This window comes from Coregonus lavaretus (genome assembly GCF_964263955.1).
Source record: "Coregonus lavaretus genome assembly, chromosome: 18".
NCBI classification, from domain to species: Eukaryota; Metazoa; Chordata; class Actinopteri; order Salmoniformes; family Salmonidae; genus Coregonus; species Coregonus lavaretus.
In genome coordinates, this window is record NC_140005.1 from 3757788 (window position 1) to 3776851 (window position 19064).

A 19064-nucleotide genomic window follows, 5' to 3' on the forward strand; every position below is an offset into this window, starting at 1 on the left:
CCCAATGATGTTTATATATGTATAGACAATCTTCAATAATACGTTTTACACATTTCATGGGCTGATGTTCATGCAGAAAATATGTGCACTAACCTTGGGAGCATCAAAACCATTTTTGAGAAGATGCACCTGCAGACCACGCCTAGTCGGTTGCTTGGAGACGAGTGAATCTGTAGCATGTTTGGGGTGTAGTAAATCCACTTGTTTCAGAGCCTTCTAGCTAGATAACAATACATCTATTCATATACATTGCATTATACATTTTCTTGACACATTTCTGCATGTAGGTTGGATGGAGCGAGCGGTGCAAGGACATTGTTTGCATGCCACTTCGCCAGCCTGTGCCGGTTCTGAACGAGAATGCGTCCATGGCCAGCAATGACGTTATTTCCTGGGGGTGGCAGTGGGAGCAAAGTACTGCAGTTCTGGGGAACATTGCATGCGAGTCCGACATGGGAGCATTTCGTCTGGAATAACCTGCTGCACTGACTCCACATTGTATGAACTTAACCGCATGAAGAACTGTTTTTTTTTTTTTTTTTTTACCAACGCACTTCAAGACAAATACATTTTATTCAGATAGGTATATACATATTTTACCGACTCGGCTCGTGTGGACGTTTAGGCAGGCTCACAACGAACCATGGCGGAGCGAAGTGGCCGGCTGAGCTTCGGTAGCGGGGCGCTCAACAGACCCGTGCCAATGAACCTGTTCGCCACATGGGAAATAGATGGATCGTCCCCGAGTTGCATCCCGAGGTAAGTCGTGTTCCTTGTCCCCTTGTCTTGTCCCCACAGCATCTATGCTTTGACATACTTGATAGTGCTAAGGCCAGCAGACAGTTTGCTCTGATGCATAATACAGCTGCTGAACTGCAGTGGTGGTTGTTAATAGTGTCGCCTCAGAAGAACAGCCAGCCCATTGCATTGACTGTGTGACAAAATGTTAGACAATTACTATCCTATTCAACGGGACTTCCAGAACGTTTCTTCCTAAGTTAAATGATAGCTAGCTAACCACATCAGTAGGGCCTACTCTCGATGCCAAAGTTTAGGCATAACTAAACTAGCTAGGCTAGCCAGTAGCCTTGTCCCAGGACCAATGAGTTCCGAACAGAAATGGATGCGACGCACCCAATTGAGTTTGAAGGTTTGGACCTTAGGATGGATCGCTATGGTTTGGACGCCCTCATCTCTCTAATGTCCCATCAAGTGCCAAATATGATGTCCACATCTGCTGATGGTCAGCTGTGGCTGGTAAGCAATACCATGTTTTCATGCCATATGGCTGGCATGAAGATGACCATTCGAGTTTGTTATTCTTCACCTCTTATGGTTGTTGTCATGCCAGCTATGAAAACATCTTCTGAGGAGGAAATCAGATGTTATTTAGGGTAGAGGTAACCTAGCCTGGTGGTGAAACCAGCCTGACCGATGGCTGCCTGGTTCCACCAGGATAGGGGTGGGAGCCCACTGGAGGGACGAGGCAACACAGACCACCAGCCAGGATAGGGGTGGGAGCCCACTGGAGGGACGAGGCAACACAGACCACCAGCCAGGATAGGGGTGGGAGCCCACTGGAGGGACGAGGCAACACAGACCACCAGCCAGGATAGGGGTGGGAGCCCACTGGAGGGACAAGGCAACACAGACCACCAGCCAGGATAGGGGTGGGAGCCCACTGGAGGGACGAGGCAACACAGACCACCAGCCAGGATAGGGGTGGGAGCCCACTGGAGGGACGAGGCAACACAGGCCACCAGCCAGGATAGGGGTGGGAGCCCACTGGAGGGACAAGGCAACACAGACCACCAGCCAGGATAGGGGTGGGAGCCCACTGGAGGGACAAGGCAACACAGACCTCTGAAATATAAAGCCAGTATCACACGACGCAATCTGGATGCAATTATGGTGCTTGCAACAAAGGAGAACATAATCAAGAGATTCTGATTTCTTTCTTGAGGCACCTTATTGTGTCATATAGGCCTGGACAATGGCAGAACAGGAATATTGCCCTAGCCCAATGGCAGAACAGGGATATTTCCCTAGCCCAATGGCAGAACAGGAATATTGCCCTAGCCCAATGGCAGAACAGGGATATTGGCCTAGCCCAATGGCAGAACAAGGATATTGCCCTAGCCCAATGGCAGAACAGGAATATTGCCCTAGCCCAATGGCAGAACAGGGATATTGCCCTAGCCCAATGGCAGAACAAGGATATTGCCCTAGCCCAATAGCAGAACAGGAATATTGGCCTAGCCCAATAGCAGAACAGGAATATGGATTCCAAAACTGAATCTAAATATTGAAACAAACAGAATGATTTAGCAGAAATCTCTTGAACACTGTTTGCGTCACAAATGGCACCCTAACTATTCCCTACACAGTGCACTACTTTTGACCAGGGAATAGGGTGGTCATCCACTCTCGACAGCTTTGTTTCTCTGAGGAAGCTGACTGACTTTCAGCAACACTTGGGCCTAGAAGCTGTTTGCTCATGTCATGGCTTGGCTTTATCCAGGCAGGCCTGCCTGCACTAAAGTAGGACAGTTGTTCCTTTTAGATCATAACGAATAATAATAATAATATAATGACACAGGGGACCTGACCCGAGATCAGTACTCCTGCTCTGAGGCACTTAATTAATACTGTATTTATCTGCTTACAGTACATTATTCACCTTGTGTGTGTAACAAACATGTGGGTGAAATGTCATTGGTGTGTATTACATGGATTTCTTTCTTTCTTTTTATATATTTTATTTGACCTTTATTTAACTAGGCAAATCATTTAAGAACAAATTCTTATTTACAATGACGGCCTACACCGGCCAAACCCAGACGACGCTGTGCGCCGCCCTATGGGACTACCAATCACGGCCGGTTGTGATACAGCCTGGAATCGAACCAGGGGGGTCTGTAGTGACGCCTCAAGCACTGAGATGCAGTGCCTTAGACCGCTGCGCCACTCGGGAGCCCAAAGGTGCACTATGCAGAAATCTCTCTGCCATTTCCTGGTTGCTCAAATCATAATAGTTAGCCAAATTTCAGTTTATGTGTCAAAGCAAGCAGTCATTGTGTTGAGAATCATTGTACCATCTAAACCACTGTGAAATATATTTTCCATAACCAAAAATGTTGTATTTTCAGCTGTTTGAAGCTGGTGTACAAAACCAAAAGTAAAATATGCAAAAATGAAACTTAAGAATGGGAAGCATAGAAATAGAACACATAGAACAGATCTACTGCTTCTTAGACTGGCTTTCAATGAGAATGACAGATCTATAACTCACATTTCTATGTGAATTTGGTCGGGTCGCCCAAAAAGTTACATATTGTAGCTTTAAACTACTTTTAATTTTTCACTGATCTACAGCAACGTGTTTGGTCTAAAGAGGAAGCTATAGGTAGTGTCGTTAGATTGCTTATCTGCACTAGATGTATTCAAATACAGTTACGGTAGATACTTGACTTAGAGTTAGATTGAGACATGTGGGACTGGTTCAGTGTGAATTGAACTGCCACTCAGTGTGTTGTCCTGTGGTGCACCAGTGTGGCTCTGTATTGATCCACCTCCCTTATGTTTGACTCAGCTTCTGCTCCTGCTCCTCTTCAGGCTAGGGCTCTGTCCCAAATGGCACCCTATTTCTTACATAGTACACTACTTTAGACTAGAGCGAGCCCTATCTGGTCTAAAGTAGTGCACTATATAGAGAATAGTGTACCATTTGGGCACGGCAGTCCCATTTATAAAGGTGTCCAGTCCTACGCACTGAGGTGTGAAAGGGTTAGCTCTGAAATAACCGTTGAAAGTGTAATCGCTAGTACCACTGCTTCATAAGAACTGTCAATAGAAGAAATCAGTCGGGTTTTCCTCCCAAACGACACCCTATTCCCCATGAAGGTCTCTGGCTTTAATAAAGGACTTTCCAAGTTAAACACACAACTACTAAAGCAGACGAGTTAGGAAGGTTTTGAATGAGAGGGTGAAGAAGGTTGTCTCCGAGTCCCCCCAGCATCAAGGGTGAGTCCCAAATGGCACCCTATTCCGTACATAGTGCACTACTTTTGACCAGAGCCAGTCCCAAAATGGCACCCTATGCCCTATATCAAATCAGATCTTATTTGTCACATGCGCCGAATACAACAGATGTAGACCTTACCGTGAAATGCTTAAAATCTTTTGGGGCCTTCCTCTGACACCGCCTAGTATATACACTACCAGTCAAAAGTTTGGACACACCTACTCATTCAAGGGTTTTTCTTTATTTTTACTATTTTCTACATTGTAGAATAATAGTGAAGACATCAAAACTATGAAATAACACATATGGAATCATGTAGTAACTAAAAAAGTGTTAAACAAATCAAAATATATTTTATATTTGAGATTCTTCAAATAGCCACCATTTGCCTTGATGACAACTTTACACACTCTTGGCATTCTCTCAACCAGCTTCACCTGGAATACTTTTCCAACAGTCTTGAAGGAGTTCCCACATATGCTGAGCACTTGTTGGCTGCTTTTCCTTCACTCTGCGGTCCGACTCATCCCAAACCATCTCAATTGGGTTGAGGTCGGGGGATTGTGGAGGCCAGGTCATCTAATGCAGCACTCCATCACTCTCCTTCTTGGTAAAATAGCCCTTACACAGCCTGGAGGTGTGTTGGGTCATTGTCCTGTTGAAAAACAAATGATAGTCCCACTAAACCCAAACCAGATGGGATGGCGAATCACTGCAGTGGTTAAGTGTGCCTTGAATTCTAAATGAATCACAGACAGTGTCACCAGCAAAGCACACCCACACCATAACACCACCTCCTCCATGTTTTATGGTGGGAACTACACATGCAGAGATCATCCGTTCACCCACACCGCGTCTCACAAAGACACGACGGTTTGAACCAAAAATCTCAAATTTGGACTCCAGACCAAAGGACACATTTCAACCGGTCTGATGTCCATTGCTTGTGTTTCTTGGCCCAAGCAGGTCTCTTCTTTTTATTGGTGTCTTTTAGTAGTGGTTTCTTTGCAGCAATTCGACCATGAAGGCCTGATTCTCACAGTCTCCTCTGAACAGTTGATGTTGAGATGTGTCTGTTACTTGAACTCTGTGAAGCATTTATTTGGGCTGCAATTTCTGAGGCTGGCAACTCTAATGAACTTATCCTCTGCAGCAGAGGTAACTCTGGGTCTGCCATTCCTGTGGCGGTCCTCATGAGAGCCAGTTTCATCATAACGTTTGATGGTTTTTGCGACTGCACTTGAAGAAACTTTCAAAGTTCTTTACATTTTCCGTATTGACTGACCTTCATGTCTTAAAGTAATGATGGACTGTCGTTTCTCTTTCCTTATTTGAGCTGTTCTTGCCATAATATGGACTTGGTCTTTTACCAAATAGAGCTATCTTCTGTATACCCCCCCTACCTTGTCACAACACAACTGATTGGCTCAAATGCATTAAGAAGGAAAGAAATTCCACAAATTAACTTTTAAGAAGGCACACCTGTTAATTGAAATGCATTCCAGGTGACTACCTCATGAAGCTGGTTGAGAGAATGCCAAGAGTGTGCAAAGCTGTCATCAAGGCAAAATGTGGCTACTTTGAATAATCTCAAAAAATATATATATTTTGATTTGTTTAACACTTTTTAGGTTACTACATGTGTGTTATTTCATAGTTGTGATGTCTTCACTATTATTCTACAATGTAAAAATATAGAAAAACCTTTGAATGAGTAGGTGTGTCCAAACCGTTGACTGGTATTGTAGGTCCTGGATGGCAGGAAGCTTGGCCCCAGGGATGTACTGGGCTGGACGCACTACCCCCTGACTCCCTAGACTTGTATGGTCATATAACATTACCCTGACTCTATTCATGTTTAGAGACTTTATATACATGGCTCTGGGTCCTTTTAGTAGAACAAAGATCTGAGGGACTTCCCTGTTGAATAGTGCTGAGCGATTAGTGCTTTTTGAGGTCGGTTCCGTTTCGGTTTGAAACTTAAAAACAATCACGGTTTTCTATTTCAGTTTTCGAATATTTTTGCAGTATGAATTATGTGGGTTGAACGCTGTAACACAGAATAAAACAATTAGTAAAAGTCCCGTGATGGTAGTGACTGCCCATTACCGCTTATCACTTATTAAACATCATTTATAAATAAGACTATAATAAAATATTTCAGTTGTTGTGTATATTCCATTAGTTTTATTTGATGACTTTATTATTTCATTCCAAGTCATCTCACTTCTATAGAGCTGCTGCCTATGCTGACTGACTAAATCACAATTTTAGTAGTTCTTCAAAGTAAATAAGGCAGACTTGAATGACTGCTGAATATCAACTATCAATCACTTAGATCATGTATTTTCAGGTAGAGATACCTCACGAAGCGACTGCTCTCTGTCCCTCTCCATCGCACATTATCTGCTCTTCTCTCCGTTTTTCCCGTCTGCTCCGCACAGACCAGACAAGTAGATGCGCAATGATTATGGTCATTATGGTCAAGTAGATGCGCTAAAACTACACTGAACAAAAAATATAAACACATTTCAAAGATTTTACTGAGTTACAGTTCATATAAGGAAATCAGTCAATTGAAATGAATTCATTAGACCCTAATCTATGGATTTCACATGATTTGGGAATATAGATATGCATTTGTTGGTCACAAAAAAGGAAGGGGGGTGGATCAGAAAACCAGTCAGTATCTGGTGTGACCATCAGTTGCCTCATGCAGCGCGACACATGTCCTTCGCATAGAGTTGATCATGCTGTGGATTGTGGCCTGTGGAATGTTGTCCCACTCCTCTTCAATGGCTGTGTGAAGTTGCTGGATATTGGCGGGAACTGGAACACGCTGTAGTACACGTCGATCCAGAGCATCCCAAACATGCTCAATGGGTGACATGTCTGGTGAGTATGTAGGCCATGGAAGAACTGGGACATTTTCAGCTTCCAGAAATTGTGTACAGATCCTTGCAACATGAGGCTGGATGGACATACTGCCAAATTCTCTAAAATGACATTGGAGGAGTCTTATTGTAGAGAAATGAACATTTAAATTATCTAGCAACAGCTCTGGTGGACGTTCCTGCAGTCCGCATGCCAATTGCACGCTCCCTCAAAACTTGAGACATCTGTGGCATTGTGTTGTGTGACAAAACTGTACATTTTAGTGGCCTTTTATTGTCCTCAGCACAAGGTGCACCTGTGTAATGATAATGCTGTTTAATCAGCTTCTTGATATGCCACACCTGTCAGGTGGATGGATTATCTTGGCAAAGGAGAAATGCTCACTAACAGGGATGTTAACAAATGTGTGCTCAAAATGTGAGATAAATACGATTTTTTTGTGCGTATAGAACATTTCTGGGGATCTTTTATTTCAGCTCATGAAACATGGGACCAACACTTTACATGTTGCATTTATATTTTTGTTCAGTGTACATTCAGGCTTCATCATTGATTCACTCCGATTGATTGTTAGCCTATAGGCAACAGGATGATGGCTGCAGCAACCGTCACCTCTACAACATCTGGACGTTGCCACTTTCCGCTGACTTGGTCACAAAGTCAGAAGTCAGGCTTTCCATCATACACTACAGTGGATTGTTCTCCTTGGGCCCTTGATGCCTTGACGTAAATATTGTTCTGTAGCCCACTCTACTGCAGAGCTGTGTTTGTGTCTGTCTGTCTTTCAGTCTGTCTGTCTGATCAGTGGTGCTGTGCTGTAGTGAACCCTGTGTGTGTGTGTGTGTGTGTGTGTGTGTGTGTGGTGAACCCTGTGTGTGTGCTATCAGTGCTGTTCTGTTCCTTGACACCCTGAGACACACCGAGAGCAGGGTGTGTGTGTGTGTGTGTGTGTGTGTGTGTGTGTGTGTGTGTGTGTGTGTGTGTGTGTGTGTTGAGACCGAGGAGGGCTTGAGGGGTTGAGTGGACCCTTGAACAGCAGCAGCTGGACCCAGTAGGCTGACCAACAGTCCTATTCTGTCCCGTGTGTTGGAGGCTGAGAATGCTGAGATGTCACTTTAGGATCGTCCCAAATGCCACCCTGTTCCCTATGTAGTGCACTACTTTTGACTAGGGCCCTGGTCTAAAGTAGTGCACTAAATAGGGAATAGGGTGCCGTTTGGGACGCAGCCTTGGAGTCCCCGGGTATCTGAACACTCAACTCTTTGTCCCCCCTTCCTGCAGCTCCCTCGCACCGACCGCACCGCACAGGGAATGTAGAGTAGGACTGGTGGGGTCCTGGCAGTAGCAGGCTAAATGGGTAGCATTGTTGATGTTTTCTTTTGTTCTTGTGAATCCACACTAGTTTCGATTCCCACACAAATCAAAATGAAGGCTAACTAGACCATAGATATCCTATAATTCATTTGGTTTATTGAATGATGTGTGCCAGACGTGGTTTAGTGTCCCTGAGCTGAGGAAGATGCTAGAACTATTTACTGTACTGTGAATGAAGACTAGACCATAGAGATGTATGATGTGTCTCGACGTGGTTTAGGATCCAGAAGACGATGTAACTGCTGGAATGTGTATGTCATTCAGTAAGTGTTGCTACTGTTATGTAAGAGATATCCAACACTACCATCAGGATCAACCAACTTACACACACACACACAACACACACGCAAACACACACACACACACCACACGCACACTCACACACATACCACACATACCACACACACCACACACCACACACACCACGCACACACACACACACACGCACACACACACACACACACACACACACACACCACACACCACACACCACACACACACACACACACCACACACACCACACACCACACGCACACACACACACACACGCACACATACCACACACCACACGCACACACACACACATACCACACACATACCACACACGCACACACACACACATACCACACACACACACCACACACGCACACACACACACACACACACACACCCCAGGTTGCTGAGACTGCAGGCCCTAGAGGGCAGACAGGACAGGGCTGGCGAGAGCAACCGTTACCCTACTAGGATGCATGCCAAATGGCACCCTGTTCCCTATGTAGTGCACTGATTTTGACCAGGGCCCATATCTGCCTCACCCGTAGGGCTCTGGTCAAAAGTAGTGCACTATATAGGTAATTGGGTTTCCTCTGGGATGCAGATGTCCGCCCGTCACCCCTCATGAAGTGCTTTGATACCCTCTCTCTCTCTGCTGGCCGATCAATCCTGCTTTCGGCTGACTCTACTAAGCGTCACTGCACAACACCGCCACACCTTATTGGCTGCCTGCCTTCCTTCCATTTCCTCATTCACTCCACTCGTCTCATTTTTTCACTTGTTATCTCTTCCTGGAAATAAAACATCTCCTGTTTTCAGTACTTTCTTTTTAGCCTTGTCACGATATCCAGTCTTTGATATTGCACCGCAGTGTGTTTTAATGTGTAGATGATGTCCATTTAAACAACACCGTCCAGGCCATTCATGTGTGTTTCTGTACTGTTCCGCGTTTTCCAGGGTTCCAATCACGAGTCAAGGGGCGACATGGCAGCAGGCAGCAAACCCTGTTTAACTGATATTGTTCCATGGTATACAGTGCATTTGGAAAGTATTCAGACCACTTGAATTTTTCCAAATTTTGTTACGTAAAAGCCTTATTCTAAAATAGATTAAATACAAATAAATCCTCATCAATCTACACACCACACCCCATAATGACAAAGCGAAAACAGGCTTTTAGAAATGTTTGCAAATGTATTAAAAATAAAAAAAACAGGAATACCTTATTTATATAAGTATTCAGACCCTTTGCTATGAGACTCCAAATTGAGCTCAGGTGAATCCTGTTTCCATTGATCATCCTTGAGATGTTTCTACAACTTGATTGGAGTCCACCTGTGGTAAGTTCAATTGATTGGACATGATTAGGAAAGACACACACCTGTCTAAATAAGGTCCCAAAGTTGACAATGGATGTCAGAGCAAAAACCAAACCTTGAGGTCGAAGTAATTGTCCGTAGAGCTCAGAGAAAGGATCATGTTGAAGCACAGCTCTGGGGAAGGTGTACCAAAAAATGTCTGCAGCATTGAAGGTCCCTAAGAACACAGTGGCCTCCATCATTCTTAAATGGAAGAAGTTTGGAACCACCAAGACTCTTCCTAGAGCTGGCCGCCTGGCCAAACTGAGCAATCGGGGGAGAAGGGCCTTGGTCAGGGAGGTGACCAAGAACCCGATGGTCACACTTGGGGGGGACAACAACAACAATTGAATCCAATTTAGAATAAGGCTGTAACGTAACAAAATGTGGAAAAAGTGAAGCGGTCTGAATACTTTGTGTGTCTTAATTTCTAAAAAAATATAGACTGAATTTGACACGCTCCTATGGACTTCACATGGTGGTGCTCATGGGTCCTTTCACATGGAGATGACCTCTTCTGAAGTTTGTGGTACATGTTTCTAATCAAGAAATCATTTTTTTTTTAAACATATTGCTCTCTATTCGTCTTAATTTCTAAAAAAATATAGACTGAATTTGACACGCTCCTATGGACTTCACATGGTGGTGCTCATGGGTCCTTTCACATGGAGATGACCTCTTCTGAAGTTTGTGGTACATGTTTCTAATCAAGAAATATTTTTTTTTTTAAACATATTGCTCTCTATTCGAGTTGCACCTTAATCAGTTTGCCTAAATGAAAGTTAATTAGATTGTTGAACCAATGGCCCCATGACAAATGGCATCCTATTCAGTATAACTACTTCTGTTAGTGCACTATGTATAGAATAGGGCACTATGTATAGAATAGGGCACTATGTGGGCGGCAGGTAGCTTAGTGGTTAAGAGCGTTGTGCCAGTAACCGAAAGGTCGCTGGTTCTAATCCCCGAGCCGACTAGGTGAAAAATCTGTCGATGTGCCCTTGAGCAAGGCACTTAACCCTAATTGCTCCTGTAAGTCGCTCTGGATAAGAGCGTCTGCTAAATGACCAATTATTATTATTATTTATGTATAGAATAGGGCACTATGTATAGAATAGGGCACTATGTATAGAATAGGGCACTATGTATAGAATAGGGCACTATGTATAGAATAGGGCACTATGTATAGAATAGGGTACTATGTATAGAATAGGGCACTATGTATAGAATAGGGTACTATGTATAGAATAGGGCACTATATATATTAATAGAATAGGGCACTATGTATATAATAGGGTATTATATATAGAATAGGGCACTATATATAGAATAGGGTACTATATATATAAATAGAATAGGGCACTATGTATAGAATAGGGCACTATGTATAGAATAGGGTACTATATATAGAATAGGGCACTATATATAGAATAGGGCACTATGTATAGAATAGGGCACTATGTATAGAATAGGGCACTATAAATATAATAGGGCACTATGTATATAAATAGAATAGGGTACTATATATAGAATAGGGCACTATGTATAGAATAGGGCACTATATATAGAATAGGGTACTATATATAGAATAGGGTACTATGTATAGAAAAGACATTTACATTTTACATTTTAGTCATTTAGCAAACGCTCTTATCCAGAGCGACTTACAGTTAGCACATACATTATTTTATCGAACCCACAACCCTGGCGTTGCAAACGCCATGCTCTACCGAGGGCACTATATTTAGAATAGGGCACTATATATAGAATAGGGCACTATATATAGAATAGGGTACTATATATATATATATATATATATAAATAGAATAGGGTACTATATATAGAATTGGACACTATATATAGAATAGGGCACTACGTATAGAATAGGGCACTACGTATAGAATAGTGTGCTATGTATAGAATAGGGTACTATGTATAGAATAGGGCACTATGCATAGAATAGGGAAATATATATATATATATATATATATATATATATATATATATATATATATATATAAATAGAATAGGGTACTATATATAGAATTGGACACTATATATAGAATAGGGCACTACGTATAGAATAGTGTACTATGTATAGAATATGGCACTATGTATAGAATAGGGCACTATGTATAGAATAGGGTACTATATATAGAATAGGGCACTATGTATAGAATAGGGCACTACGTATAGAATAGGGCACTACGTATAGAATAGTGTACTATGTATAGAATAGGGCACTACGTATAGAATAGGGCACTACGTATAGAATAGGGCACTACGTATAGAATAGGGCACTTTGTATAGAATAGGGTACTATATATAGAATAGGGCACTATGTATAGAATAGGGTACTATATATAGAATAGGGTACTATATATAGAATAGGGCACTATATATAGAATAGGGCACTACGTATAGAATAGTGTACTATGTATAGAATAGGGCACTATGTATAGAATAGGGCACTATGTATAGAATAGGGTACTATATATACAGTGGGGGGAAAAAGTATTTAGTCAGCCACCAATTGTGCAAGTTCTCCCACTTAAAAAGATGAGAGAGGCCTGTAATTTTCATCTTAGGTACACGTCAACTATGACAGACAAATTGAGAGAAAAAAATCCAGAAAATCACATTGTAGGATTTTTAATGAATTTATTTGCAAATTATGGTGGAAAATAAGTATTTGGTCACCTACAAACAAGCAAGATTTCTGGCTCTCACAGACCTGTAACTTCTTCTTTAAGAGGCTCCTCTGTCCTCCACTCGTTACCTGTATTAATGGCACCTGTTTGAACTTGTTATCAGTATAAAAGACACCTGTCCACAACCTCAAACAGTCACACTCTAAACTCCACTATGGCCAAGACCAAAGAGCTGTCAAAGGACACCAGAAACAAAATTGTAGACCTGCACCAGGCTGGGAAGACTGAATCTGCAATAGGTAAGCAGCTTGGTTTGAAGAAATCAACTGTGGGAGCAATTATTAGGAAATGGAAGACATGCAAGACCACTGATAATCTCCCTCGATCTGGGGCTCCACGCAAGATCTCACCCCGTGGGGTCAAAATGATCACAAGAACGGTGAGCAAAAATCCCAGAACCACACGTGGGGACCTAGTGAATGACCTGCAGAGAGCTGGGACCAAAGTAACAAAGCCTACCATCAGTAACACACTACGCCGCCAGGGACTCAAATCCTGCAGTGCCAGACGTGTCCCCCTGCTTAAGCCAGTACATGTCCAGGCCCGTCTGAAGTTTGCTAGAGTGCATTTGGATGATCCAGAAGAGGATTGGGAGAATGTCATATGGTCAGATGAAACCAAAATAGAACTTTTTGGTAAAAACTCAACTCGTCGTGTTTGGAGGACAAATAATGCTGAGTTGCATCCAAAGAACACCATACCTACTGTGAAGCATGGGGGTGGAAACATCATGCTTTGGGGCTATTTTTCTACAAAGGGACCAGGACGACTGATCCGTGTAAAGGAAAGAATGAATGGGGCCATGTATCGTGTGATTTTGAGTGAAAACCTCCTTCCATCAGCAAGGGCATTGAAGATGAAACGTGGCTGGGTCTTTCAGCATGACAATGATCCCAAACACACCGCCTGGGCAACGAAGGAGTGGCTTCGCAAGAAGCATTTCAAGGTCCTGGAGTGGCCTAGCCAGTCTCCAGATCTCAACCCCATAGAAAATCTTTGGAGGGAGTTGAAAGTCCGTGTTGCCCAGCGACAGCCCCAAAACATCACTGCTCTAGAGGAGACCTGCATGGAGGAATGGGCCAAAATACCAGCAACAGTGTGTGAAAACCTTGTGAAGACTTACAGAAAACGTTTGACCTGTGTCATTGCCAACAAAGTGTATATAACAAAGTATTGAGAAACTTTTGTTATTGACCAAATACTTATTTTCCACCATAATTTGCAAATATATTCATTAAAAATCCTACAATGTGATTTTCTGGATTTGTTTTCCTCATTTTGTCTGTCATAGTTGACGTGTACCTATGATGAAAATTACAGGCCTCTCTCATCTTTTTAAGTGGGAGAACTTGCACAATTGGTGGCCGACTAAATACTTTTTTTCCCCACTGTAGAATAGGGCACTATGTATAGAATAGGGCACTATGTATAGAATAGGGTACTATATATAGAATAGGGCACTACGTATAGAATAGGGCACTACGTATAGAATAGGGCACTTTGTATAGAATAGGGTACTATATATAGAATAGGGCACTATGTATAGAATAGGGTACTATATATAGAATAGGGTACTATATATAGAATAGGGCACTATATATAGAATAGGGCACTACGTATAGAATAGGGCACTATATATAGAATAGGGCACTATATATAGAAGAGGGCACTATGAGTCTTGGTGGTTCCAAACTTCTTCCATTTAAGAATGATGGAGGCCACTGTGTTCTTGGGGACCTTCAATGCTGCAGGCATTTTCTGGTACCCTTCCCCAGATCTGTGCCTCGACACGATCCTGTCTCGGAGCTCTACGGACAATTATTTTGACCTTGTGGCTTGGTTTATGCTCTGACATGCACTGTCAATCTGCGGGACCTTATATAGACAGGTGTGTGCCTTTCCAAATCATGTCCAATCAATTGAATTTACCACAGGTGGACTCCAATCAAGTTGTAGAAACATCTCAAAGATGATCAATGGAAACAGGATGCCCCTGAGCTCACATTTCTAAAAACCTGTTTTTGCTTTGTCATTATGGGGTATTGTGTGTAGATTGATGAGGAAAAATATTAAATTAATCAATTTTAGAATAAGGCTGTGACGTAACAAAATGTGGAAGAAGTCAAGGGGTCTGAATACTTTCCGAATGCAGCCTACCCGACTCTACGTGTTCCTCTGTGGGATTCCTGGCCAGGTTTACATCCTGTTTCCTTTGATCATCCTAGATGTTACAGGGAAGTGACCTCCTTATTTCCAAACGTGTGGTTCATATGAACCAAATAGCTCTGTGATTATGGTGCGTTCGTTCGTTGTGAGATCTGTTAGTACTTCAAGAAGCAGTGCGTCTTGGCAGGGCCGTGTTTCGGAGGACGCGCGGCTCTCGACCTTCGCCTCTCCCGAGTCCGTAGGGGAGTTGCAGCGATGGGACAAGACTGTAACCGCCAATTGGGGAGAAAAATGAGAGATTAGTAAATGATGAAGCTTAAATGCTCCAGGACCTTTTTGGGCTATTAATGGAGATTGCAGACAGAGAATGAGGTTAATGGTGAGACAATAAACCCAGAAAGACCTTACAGTGTCAGACTAGATTACAGATTACAGATCAGACTAGGATTACGGCCCAATAATCTCTCCTTTCTTTTTTGTTGTTGTACTTTTTACCCCTTTTTCTCCCCAATTGGTAGTTAGTCTTGTCCCATCGCTGCAACTCCCGTACGGACTCACTGCGACACAGCCTGGGATCGAACCCGGGTCTGTAGTGACGCCTCAAGCACAGCGATGCAGTGCCTTAGACCGCTGCGCGACTCGGGAGGCCCCATCGCTCCTTTCTTCTGACGTGTACACTTGTTCACTTCCCTTCATGGATTTGAAAGGAAATTATTGGTTTAAGAAATATATTGGAAATTCCTTATAGCTCATGCCTACACCAATCTAATGATTTTAAATTTGTGGAGAGAAGGGAACGAGTGCACAATTCAGGAAAAATTAGAAATGATTGGAGGACAGTTACAGGACCGAGTTACAGGACAGAGTTACAGGACAGAGTTACAGGACAGAGTTACAGGACAGAGTTACAGGACAGCGTTACAGGACAGCGTTACAGGACAGAGTTACAGGACAGAGTTACAGGACAGAGTTACAGGTACAGGACAGAGTTACAGGACAGAGTTACAGGACAGAGTTACAGGACAGAGTTACAGGACAGAGTTACAGGTACAGGACAGAGTTACAGGACAGAGTTACAGGACAGAGTTACAGGACAGAGTTACAGGACAGAGTTACAGGTACAGGACAGAGTTACAGGACAGAGTTACAGGACAGAGTTACAGGACAGAGTTACAGGTATAGGACAGAGTTACAGGACAGAGTTACAGGTACAGGACAGAGTTACAGGACAGAGTTACAGGTACAGGACAGAGTTACAGGTACAGGACAGAGTTACAGGACAGAGTTACAGGTACAGGACAGAGTTACAGGTACAGGACAGAGTTACAGGACAGAGTTACAGGACAGAGTTACAGGTACAGAGTTACAGGACAGAGTTACAGGTACAGTTACAGGTACAGGACCGAGTTACAGGACAGAGTTACAGGACAGAGTTACAGGTACAGGACAGAGTTACAGGACAGAGTTACAGGACAGAGTTACAGGACAGAGTTACAGGACAGAGTTACAGGTACAGGACAGAGTTACAGGTACAGGACAGAGTTACAGGACAGAGTTACAGGACAGGACAGAGTTACAGGACAGGACAGAGTTACAGGTACAGGACAGAGTTACAGGACAGAGTTACAGGTACAGGACAGAGTTACAGGACAGGACAGAGTTACAGGACAGGACAGAGTTACAGGTACAGGACAGAGTTACAGGTACAGGACAGAGGTACAGGACAGAGTTACAGGACAGGACAGAGTTACAGGACAGGACAGAGTTACAGGTACAGGACAGAGTTACAGGACAGAGTTACAGGTACAGGACAGAGTTACAGGACAGGACAGAGTTACAGGACAGAGTTACAGGTACAGGACAGAGTTACAGGACAGAGTTACAGGACAGGACAGAGTTACAGGACAGGACAGAGTTACAGGACAGAGTTACAGGACAGAGTTACAGGTACAGGACAGAGTTACAGGACAGAGTTACAGGACAGAGTTACAGGACAGAGTTACAGGACAGAGTTACAGGACAGAGTTACAGGTACAGGACCGAGTTACAGGACAGAGGTACAGGACAGAGTTACAGGTACAGGACAGAGTTACAGGACAGGACAGAGTTACAGGACAGAGTTACAGGACAGAGTTACAGGTACAGGACCGAGTTACAGGACAGAGGTACAGGACAGAGTTACAGGTACAGGACAGAGTTACAGGTACAGGACAGAGTTACAGGACAGAGTTACAGGACAGAGTTACAGGCTTGGAATGGTCATGAGCTACTAATCCTCCAAATGTTCCCTCTCTCCCTCCTACCCTCTCTCCCTCCTACCCTCTCTCTCCCTCCCTCCCTCCCTCCCTCCCTCCCTCTCTCCCTCCTACCCTCTCTCCCTCTCTCCCTCTCTCCCTCCCTCCCTCTCTCCCTCCCTCCCTCCCTCTTTCTCTCCCTCCCTCCCTCTTTTAATCACTCCTTTTTTCATAATTCCCTGCTTCTTTCTCTTATCTGTACTCTTGTTTTGCAGTCCGATAAACGCATTGTCAGTCACGACTCACTGCGAGTCCCAAATGGCACCCTATTCCCTATGTAGTAGTTCACATGTTGTGCACTACTTTTGACCAGGGCCAATATAACACGTGTGTTATAGGGTTTTCTTTGAGGCGCAGCCACTGCCTAGTGCATTAAATAGGCTCATTATTTATTTACCTCCCCACGTCAAGATATTAGTAATTTTGTGAAATGTCAGTAAAGGCATTACCCAAGACCCCTGGCCCATAAGGGTTTATTTATGACCTGTAAAGGCATTACCCAAGACCCCTGGCCCATAAGGGTTTATTTATGACCTGTAAAGACATTACCCAAGACCCCTGGCCCATAAGGGTTTATTTATGACCTGTAAAGGCATTACCCAAGACCCCTGGCCCATAAGGGTTTGTTTATGACCTGTAAAGACATTACCCAAGACCCCTGGCCCATAAGGGTTTATTTATGACCTGTAAAGACATTACCCAAGACCCCTGGCCCATAAGGGTTTATTTATGACCTGTAAAGGCATTACCCAAGACCCCTGGCCCATAAGGGTTTATTTATGACCTGTAAAGACATTACCCAAGACCCCTGGCCCATAAGGGTTTGTTTATGACCTGTAAAGGCATTACCCAAGACCCCTGGCCCATAAGGGTTTGTTTATGACCTGTAAAGGCATTACCCAAGACCCCTGGCCCATAAGGGTTTGTTTATGACCTGTAAAGACATTACCCAAGACCCCTGGCCCATAAGGGTTTATTTATGACCTGTAAAGGCATTACCCAAGACCCCTGGCCCATAAGGGTTTATTTATGACCTGTAAAGACATTACCCAAGACCCCTGGCCCATAAGGGTTTATTTATGACCTGTAAAGACATTACCCAAGACCCCTGGCCCATAAGGGTTTATTTATGACCTGTAAAGGCATTACCCAAGACCCCTGGCCCATAAGGGTTTATTTATGACTTTGAACTTCAGCAAACCTGACAGAGGGGCTGACCAAGGGTGAGTCCCAAATGGCACCCTATTCCCTATATAGTGCACTACTTTTGACCAGAGAATGGCACCCTATTCCCTATTTACGTCATTTAGCAGACGCTCTTATCCAGAGCGACTTACAAATTGGTGCATTCAACTTATGATAGCCAGTGGGACAACCCCTTTTTTTTGTGTGGGGGAGGGGGGGTAGAATGATTACTTTTATACTATTCCAGGTATTCCTTAAAGAGGTAGGGTTTCAAGTGTCTCCGGAAGGTGGTCAGTGACTCCGCTGTCCTGGCGTCGTGGGGGAGCTTGTTCCACCATTGGGGTGCCAGAGCAGCGAATAGCTTTGACTGGGCTGAGCGGGAACTGTGCTTCTGTAGAGGTAGGGGGGCTAGCAGGCCAGAGGTGGATGAACGTAGTGCCCTCGTTTGGGTGTAGGGTCTGATCAGAGCCTGAAGGTAAGGATGTGCCGTTCCCCTCACAGCTCCGTAGGCAAGCACCATGGTCTTGTAGTAGATGCGAGCCTCAACTGGAAGCCAGTGGAGTGTGCGGAGGAGCGGGGTGACATGAGAGATCTTGGGAAGGTTGAACACCAGACGGGCTGCAGCGTTCTGGATAAGTTGTAGGGGTTTAATGGCACAGGCAGGGAGCCCAGCCAACAGCGAGTTGCAGTAATCCAGACGGAGATGACAAGTGCCTGGATTAGGACCTGTGCCGCTTTCTGTGTAAGGTAGGGTCGTACTCTCCGAATGTTGTAGAGCATGAAC

General features: G+C 43.8%; 1 protein-coding gene across 1 annotated transcript in view; it reads left to right on the plus strand.

The window, feature by feature from the left end:
- Positions 1-455: 455 nt before the first annotated feature.
- pacs2 (phosphofurin acidic cluster sorting protein 2) overlaps positions 456-19064 on the plus strand; it is a 126222-nt gene continuing 107613 nt past the window's right edge. Inside the window, exon 1 of the mRNA XM_084182502.1 lies at positions 456-759. Within this exon, the coding sequence (XP_084038628.1) occupies positions 644-759 (116 nt within the window). The 5' untranslated portion in view covers positions 456-643. The remainder of the gene's footprint in view (positions 760-19064) is intronic.